This window comes from Nelumbo nucifera, chromosome 2 (genome assembly GCF_055504915.1).
Source record: "Nelumbo nucifera cultivar China Antique chromosome 2, China Antique-T2T, whole genome shotgun sequence".
NCBI classification, from domain to species: Eukaryota; Viridiplantae; Streptophyta; class Magnoliopsida; order Proteales; family Nelumbonaceae; genus Nelumbo; species Nelumbo nucifera.
The window spans coordinates 4,257,053-4,266,353 of record NC_142650.1 but is presented as its reverse complement, the minus strand read 5'-3'; the positions used below and the strand labels follow the sequence as shown (position 1 = coordinate 4,266,353).

At 37.9% G+C, this 9,301-nt stretch overlaps 1 protein-coding gene across 1 annotated transcript; it reads right to left on the bottom strand.

Moving 5' to 3' along the window:
* Positions 1-3,775: 3,775 nt before the first annotated feature.
* Positions 3,776-6,403, bottom strand: LOC104594632 (uncharacterized). The gene is made up of 2 exons (XM_010255011.3): positions 6,223-6,403; positions 3,776-4,847 (listed from the first exon to the last, which is right to left on the bottom strand). The coding sequence occupies exons 1-2, from the start codon at positions 6,256-6,258 to the stop codon at positions 3,888-3,890; spliced, it is 996 nt and encodes a 331-aa protein (XP_010253313.1). The 5' UTR covers positions 6,259-6,403; the 3' UTR covers positions 3,776-3,887.
* Between the last annotated feature and the right edge of the window lie 2,898 nt (positions 6,404-9,301).

Genomic DNA, 9,301 nt, shown 5'->3' with positions numbered 1-9,301 from the left:
TGAAATTATTAAGACGAAGCTGTTACTTTAGTAATTATCATTAATTAGCAGTTAAGTAGTATTTGAAAAGATTTAAATGCCTTTTAAGTGTCATCTAATTTTTTTTTTATTAATCATCAAAAAAGTTAATAAAGATGAATAGTCTCAAACCCTTAGTCTTTTCTATTTAAGAAAATTGGGGTCACCATTAAGGTTTTTAAAACTGAACTAGATAGGGAACTCTATTGGGGTCTGGTTCCCGGGTCGAATGGTCCGATTGTCTGATCTGAATGGACAGCCTGCTTTGACAGAAAAAATAAAAAAAAGGCCAAAAACCGTTGTTTGGGTTGACAGTTCGACTGCCCAGGTCAGCAATTCATTGACCAAATGAATGGTTTTTGGCCAAAAAGTGATCGGTTCCCGGTTTTTCCGGTTGACAGTCTGGTCTGATCCAGTCCAGTTTTGAAAATCATGGTCACCAAGATTTGAGACTGCTCATTTTTTGTCAACATTTGGATGGTTAATAAAAAAAATTAGATGGCACTCGAAAGACATTTGTGTCTTTTCAAATTTCACTTAACGACAGATTAACGACAGGTACTGAATTGACATATTTTAAAAATTCAAGTACTAAATTGTCATGTTTTAAAGTTACGAATACTAAAGTGACACTAAGCCCAAATTACATGATACTAATCGAAAACTTTTATCGAACGTTTGAACGATGATGACATTTGAAGGCTGTAATTGATGATCCTTCACTGGATTCTAAATAGTAAAATATATATGAAGAATTTGACGATGAAGGTGAGCGCGAAGCGATTGGGCATAAATTTATGAAAATGAGTTTACCCAAAGCTGCGGCCTATTTCGAGGAATATACACCTTCTATCGTTAACGAAACCTGAACGTTATGCGAGAAAAAACAGTCATTTGAGAGAGAAATTTATCAACTGATGGTTGGCATTCCTCCTTATTTTAAGTAATTATTATCTCCATTTTACCATTAAAAATTCAGTGTTAACAGAGCCATTTTAACTGTAAAAAGTAGGTAAATCCTTGAAATAAGAATGCCAAATGCAGCCTTAGTAAATACTTTGGCCAGTAATAGTGGAGGCTTTGGGATCGAATTCCATTCTCACCAACGTTTTTTTATCATAGGGAATGAATTACCCCCGGTTATATGAATTTGGATCTCCTACCCACAAACTCTTCTTACATCTTTAACAGCAAAACATTCAAGTCATGCATTATGAATATCTTGTCATTCATGGGGAGATATTCTAAACTGTCCAACCACAATCAGTGGCTAAATTGTTTTACAGTCCTAAGGTATTTTGGTGGTGGGAAGAAAGTGGTATAATTTCATTAAGTTAGTAGAGAGGAGAGTAGACATTAATTAGTAGGAAATCCAAGAGTTGACAACATGATACATCTTTGGGATCCACAACGAGGATGCTTGGAGTTGCGGAGTGCGCCCTGATAGTCGGTCAGTCACCAAGCAGAACCTTTCAAACCACAGTGCCCGTGTGGAATGTCCGCCCCTAAAGGATCCCCGCCTGCCTGAGAAAGAGACGGCTAGAGAATCTTTCACATTAGCTACTACTACTGTCTAGAAACCCTACAATTATGGTATTTTATCTATAGGGATGGAGCCGTGAGAAATCAAAACAAGCAATACATTTAGAGGAATAGGGACGGAGTTGAGAGAAACATCGTTTGTGTGTGCATAGTTAGCTAGCCAGTCTGCAGCCATGTTTCCTTCTCCGTAGATGTGATGATACTCAATCGTTCCCTCTAATCTTTTTCTTAAAGTGTAGCAATTTTCAATAATTGGGCGTACTTTGCATGAGGGATTGTAGTACTTTTTCAGACACTCGACAACAAGCCTTGAATCTCCTTCGATGATGATGTAATTGTTTGAAAGGTTGAGACTAAGATTGTGGGCCTCCCACGCCGCTCACGCTTCAGCAACATTAACTGTAGTTTTACCTAGCTTATAGGCTTTGAGATCCAGAATATGACATTGGTGATCCCTGGCAATACAAGCAACTGAGCAATCCCCATTAATACACGTTGCATCAAAATTAATTTTAATAACCTAGAAATCAGGGCTCTTCCATCTAACAGGGATAACATCCTTCTTTCTCAAACACCTATCATCTCCCTCCTTCACCCCTTGGATCTCCAAAAACACATTATTTATAGATTGGAACGTTCATAAGGGAGACCGAATGAATAAAGGAAAATTCTAATGAACGGATCCTTCAATTGATGAACTATATATCTATGCATTCACCCATAAAAAATGGAACTAGGACTCCATTATGTATTGATACTTGACAGATTTGCTTTTCTTTATTACTAGCATAATTGTTCTATTATTAGTCCCATTTTCCAAAGAGTATAAATACAAATACATATAAAATGCAAGATTTTGCACTCCTTCCAAACTGAACCTTAATGGCGAAATGAAATAAATATTCATCCTTGCTCCTAAATAATTCACTAAAAGGGGATAAAGGGGTATAGGAATAGGTGTAGTATTTCTGATTGAAAACGCTAGGTGAATTGCTCTTTTGTTGGATGTGGCCTGTTGAGTGTTGATGACACTCGAAAACTACAAGATTATCCTCCATTTTCCCACATTAAACGTATAATTAAGCTAAATTGGATGCTCACGGGAAGTGCATGCCATAAACTCTTTGGTCATCCCAAGAACTGTGAAGTTGGTTGCTCAGAGAAAAATTGATTCGTGAGGCCTCAAGCCTTCCCTAACCTAAGCATCCAAGCCTTGCTTTATCTGTTTACACCCACAGATCATTGCATTCCAAGAAACCGCATCTACTATCTCGGGCGAGTCTTGGAAAAGCTGGCCTGAGGTGTGCACAAATGGAGAAAATTATAAAATGAAACTAATTCCACATTTAGGGATATTGTTAGTAGAGAATAAGAACTTAATAATGAGAGATTGGGTCGAATGGTTATTTTGAAATGGCATTAAAGCCTATTTGATCAAGTGTTCTAGTATTTAATCTTTATTATCCGTAATAATTAATTAATGTCTCGTTTAGTGTGTTTTTTATACGGTCTATTGGTTATCTGCAAGTTTGATAGATTGTGATTTGGTCTTTTTTCGTTTGGTTCATGATAGATCTAACCGCTAAACACAAAAAACCTAAAACGGGCGATTTTGGAGAAATTCTAAATGAGACTTTTGTGTTTTTTTTTCTATTCATCTTTACACAGAAAAACATGCTTTAACCGAACGGGTTTCAGACCACTCAGATTTTAATGCATCTTTTAACTGTGAGAGCTATCAAAAGATTTTCCCAAAAAACTTATAAAACGGCCCCTAAATTTTAACACAACATATTAATTGATCTATACATGAGTGAGGGGTGTGTTAGAGAATAAAAATCTATTGATGGGACTCACCTAAGTTTGAACGCTTCCTTTGATAGATACCGTTTGAAGCTCTTTGAGACCATTCATTGGTACCCAATTTGGTAGGGTATTACCGTATTAGTGGTCAAGGACTGAAGTACCCACAAAGACATGGTTGAAGACCATCTTTGTCGATGAAGTGTTTAGCTGTTGGGCTGTACTGTAGCATAGTGCGTTGGTGGGAGGGAATTTCCAATGGCCTGACACGTCTGCTCACTGCCACGAATGGTTTATGATAAATTGATAATCTCCTCCCATCCCATAGGTCTCCATTTTTTTTTAATTAAGAATTTCATTCCGTATTTTCTTGCGAAAATGAAAATGCTAGTGAGGGAATGAGAATCGCCCAACTTAAAGTCATCAAAACCATTCCATTCAAAGCCTGAAACAAAGTATTCCATTTACACCATATAACACGTTAAATTTGTATTTATACAAGTAGTGAAAAGTTCTGTGGTGTCTTATTGGAGTCTTTGGCGCTTTCCAGGAAAGATTTGATTGTGCAAGGGATCCCAACCAATGCTACCAGATAGCTGTTGTGCCTTGTTGTTTAGACATGAACCAGAAACGCTGGCAGCACTCGACATAGGCATAGTAGTAGGACAAATCTGAGAAGATATATCGATGTATGAAGAACTTACTGAACTTTGAATAGGGTAATCTGGGATGGAAACTGGCTTCTGATTGATTGTTTCAGGGTCACAACCTTTAATGGAAACGGGTGGAATCTGGAGGGGATGTAGAGGGGGAGGATTTCGCCACCTAGGTAGAGGTCCTGCAACGAGAAGTGTCTGAAGCAGGGGTCCTGCTTCCATTACAGCCTGCAACAGCTTCCCCTTTTGGGGAAGCTGCTTTCCTTTGACCAGATTCTCAATTACTATTGAAGCCTGATCAATTTTGGGAGAGCCTGAAGACATGGTGGCCAGTGAGTTGACTCCATTTCCCGACGTGACAATACCCATTGGGTTGGAGACATTGCTTTCTTGGGCAAAGGGATGATTTTGCAAACCCATGTTACTGGAATCGGCCATGTTCATATTTGACAGGTCTGAGGATGAAACCGCATCAAAGAAGGATTCTGCAGGGGAGGAACCATAGGAATGGTGATTGTACGATTCAGAGAGGCTGTCAGACTCTGTGATGCTTGAATTCGCCTTATTCGGTTGTACATGAGGGCTTTCAGGCTGAAGCATTGGGAGAACGGGGCAGATTCCAGTTGGGCTTGATGGCATCATGACCTTGTTTAGAAGTCTCCGCAGCTGATCTTTTGCTTCATCTCTTTCTTGGCAAGCCACCTTCAAGAGCTGAAGTAATTGCTGTACACTCTCCTCGTTCTTCCTCAGCACCTCCTGTGCATTCATCCTCGTTGATTCTAATTCAATGGTGGTGTAGAGAAGCTTGTGCTTCAGGTCATCAATGCTCTGTTAGATAAGATAAGACGTTTGAGTACATTTAATTAACGAAAACTGGGAACAAGAATCATAAAAATGGGCGGCAGAAGTTGTTATTTATTGATCTGCAACTACAAAACAGGGTATAAAAAGAATAACTTTCCTGAGAAATGACAACGGAAGATATTCATAAATCAAGGCCATGTTTATTTTTTTTTCTTGGAAATATGAAAATCAACGTCAGTATTCTAAAGGGAATCTGATACAGTCGGCTCCAAACAAAGAAATTTACCATTGAAAGGAAGTCCAAAGTTTCCACTTGTGTAAGACTTTCTAGAGTTCATAAGACTAGAAGAAATGCACCAAAATGGGATGGGCCCATAAAGATCCAAGCATCTTTGGTCAAACCATAATATATATATATATATATATATATATAAACTAGAGATGTAGAAATTTCAGCAAATCCCAAAATTTGCATAAATTTCCATCAATACCGACAAGTTCTAACTCCAAAATTCAATTAGAACATGTTTTTCCAACGCAAGAAGGTAAACGAAACGCAACTACATGGGCCCTTCTTGTTTTCAAATGAAATGGACGTTACGAAACTTAATGACCGGTTGCAATTTACAAATGAGAATAGAAAATCCCACTAGAAACAACAAATTACAACTCATCAGTAGACCAGAATAGTTCTTAGCCCGGCTATACGGAACTGGAGACTTAAGTACATGGAGATGCAAGCTAAGAACTCAAAGATGGTTTAAACCGAGAGCCCTAGACATTATTATTATTTACTAGAAGCAAAATAGCTAAGAGCCCTAGACATCATAAGTGTAGAAACCATGTTAGAACCAAAATAGCTAAAAGTTAGAATGATGGTTTAAACTTTAAAGATTTCTTTCCAAACAACTACCGATAACTAGAACTCAAAGATGAAAGCAGAATGCAGTCAAATGATCCACAAATTAATATTTTATGGAATACCTAAAAGAATTTCTTTCGTTTGTACAAAGAAATCATCAATTCATGGTTACTTTCCTAACTGCAAACGAAGGTAAAGAATCCGGATACTTGTTAAAAGATCATTGTTTGGCGTCAATAGAGATTAGTTGAACTTCAAAATTCTGCTGGAGCAGGAGCATGCGTTACAAAACTAATGAAAGAATGCAAGAGATGCGCCTATTTAGAACTGTGAGTGATGAATCTACCACCTTTAATCTAACGCCAAACTGACCCACCAGAGAAAGAGATGCAAAATGACAAAATGGCAACAGATATGTTTGATGCAAGGAACTCTGATCGAGTGCCAGATATAGTAACCCAACAAAACACAAAACCCAGAAAAATAAATAATCTCAAGGAAACTCTGAGATGGCAAATGGGAGTGGTAGAGGTCCACCTCTTGATAATTCCAAACAGAAGCGATTCCTTCCATCTCTCTTTCTCTGTTTCTGTGCGCGTGCGAGTCTGCGTTTGTGTGGCTTTCCCTCTGCCTCTTTTCTCTCCTTTTCTGGATTGCTGTCCCTATATTTCCTCTTTCTCTCTCTGTTGCTGGTAATGAGCAGTAGAAGAGTCTAAGCTATTTTATATTTATAGGATGGGTCGTGCATAAAAGGAGAGGATGGGATGACTTGACCAATTTCCAGAAACCCAATCTAAATTTAGCGAAAATAAGGAATGTATTAAAACCTCCCGAATTTCAATCGGAGAAATTTAAAAAACAAAAAAGATGCCATTTTTTCTTCTCGGTAAAAAATCCTCCGCCCTTTCAGGGCGTCCACCTCTATCTCTGCGAAAATGAAAAAGAAATATTCCTTTCCTAGTTTACCCCAATCCTTTTCACTCTCTCAGAAGCACAGTCAGTCAGTTGGTCACTCTTTTTTTCTATCATCGTCGTCGTCACTCGTCATTCGTCATTCGTCAATGGAGTTAAGATTTTCCTTATGCGAGAAAAGCCGTTGGTTTCCTTCCCCTTTTCCTCCCTTTTCATTTTTATCATAAAAAGGTAAAAGAAGCGCTTTGCCCAAAAGTATGTTTCCAAATCTGCCCTTTTCAAAAAGTTTCTACTTCCTAAACATTTCATTTACCTCTTAAAGGCTAGGGGTATTTTGAGTAAAAAAAAGGCCTAAATTGTTCTATCTTCTTCAACCACCATGTCCTCATCCTAGCTGGCTAGCAAGTTGGAGTGAGTGACCATAGTCCACTTCTGGACGTACAAGTTATGTTGTTTTATTTCTCCGTTTCCCATTTTAAATTTTATTTACAACCACGTCCCAATTATTGGAGGCTATAGTAATCAGTAAGTAGGTAACAACGGCGTTTTCCTTTCTCTATTAAGCTTCATTGGCCACAACAAAAAAAAGGGGGGGGGGGAGGGGAGGTGGCCGTAGCATACGTGGACATCTTTTGCCACGTGTAACAGCGACAACAATTACATGAATCAATTCCGGAAATGAAGACTGCTAGTTAATAATTATTCTATGTGCCCTGCGTTAGAAACCATAGATAGATATCCATAACATGCACTGATGTCTGATGCACACACGTCGAGCTTTAGTCTGTGTATCTCTAATCCCAAGAGTCGGGTTAGAATATAATTCATTAAAAATAACATAAAGAATTTAAAGTGTGAGAAACTTATCTCTTTTCTTTATTCCTTTTCTGATTTCTGCTAGATCATCTGCCTAGGGTCTATGTTGCCTGTGAAGTCAGTATGAACTGCCCGAGAAAACTAAAAACTAAAGCACCATTGTAGTGTTAGGGTTGACCCATATGTGTATCCATCTTTTCTTCTTAATTTTTTTCTCTGTTCCTATTAGTTTTAATTATTTAAATGTAGTTGTATTATTTATGGGTTAATTGGTTCACAAACTATGTATTATTTAATGGTTTTTATAATTTTATTACAAGGAACAAGCTAGGCCGGATAAAAAAGCTCGCAGAGAGGGAGAAAAGGGAACTCCATGAGTATGGATCGTAAATTCTCAAGGAGGGAAATCTGAATATTTCTTTGTTTATCCCCGACAAGCGGCTGCGGCACTACTCACTCCTCAGACTTTTATGTTCCTCCTTTTATTTTTTTTTTCCTTAGTTTATCTACTAAATTAGTCATTGGTTACTTCTTTTTTTAAATTGTTAATTTGGGATCCTTTCTTATTTGTTGATGTTTGTATTAAAAATGACGAGGTTCTCTTTTGTATAAGAAACAGACAAGGTTGCCGGATATTTTAAACACTTTTTCAATGTCTTACTGTCTCTAGTACAATGCATTTGGCCCTCCCAAACAGTATCCCTGAAAATGATCTCTCTTTCTCTCTGTTGGGTTGGGTTGGATGTGTTGAGTCGGATTTGATAGAGGTGTAATTTATGTTGATAGCAAAAGCTATATGGGTTTCAAATTGAGGTGTGCTGAAAACAAACTGGTATGGCCCAGCCAGATTCTAGATTTCATCAGATAAGTTAGGTTAAAAGCATTTAACCCCATGTCAAGTCAGTTCAACTGCATTCGGGTTGATAGTTAGGCAACCCGACCTAACCGGAAACTGACTGTTGTGTTTGTATTAGTGTATTTTCATACATATAATAATTAAGGAATCGACATGTTACAATACGTAGTTGACATTTGACAACCCAAATCCAATCTGGAGTTTCGGTAGGTAGTAAGACCCGTTGAGATAGTTTGTTAGAGGTTTGATCAGTGTTAAACGTTTCGGTCCATCCAGCGGTTCTGGGCCCATATGTTTAGAGCCTGTTTGGGAGGGATTCTGTGTTGATTGAAGCACTTTGAAAAAGTGCCGGAAAATCAAATTTGCGACTTCTGTAAGCATATTTCCATCTTTCCGGGTTTTTACTTACCTCCCAAATGGGTAATTGGACCAGGATGCATGTGGTGCATTATGTGGTCCACAGTCCGGGGTGAATTACACACAATTACATACACAGAAAGAAAAAAGGGAACAGAGAAGAAAATAAAAAGTGGGCGAAACGCGTAAAAGAGGTTGGTGGAAATGCAAACTTTGTCCATCTCGGCGGGATCCCGGATTTGATTACTCACTAGTCACTAAACTATTGCATGATGCTAGGTATAAAATTACAAAGAAATAGAAACTTTCTTCCCTTTGATTTTATTTTATATTTTTCTTTTTCGGTTAAGAGAGAAACATCTTTCCTTCTAGATGGGCAGGTCAGGTATCTCACCGGTTTCTTGCAAATGGACCCACAAAACTTAGTAATATACGAACCCGTCTCTCTGAAGTCTGAATAAATGAATGAAAAAGCAGTCATGTCTATGATTACTTGGATTAAGGTAAGGATAAGGTTAATTATATTTGTTACTCAAGAGTGAAGAAACAAGGAAAAGTGTTTTAGCCTTTACTAGTTTACTCTTCACTCTTCAGCTTGAAAAAGCACTCTCTTCTGAGTTCTGTCTTCTCAATTTGAGTAACACATACACTGTCTTATTTACTACGCTTTTCTCG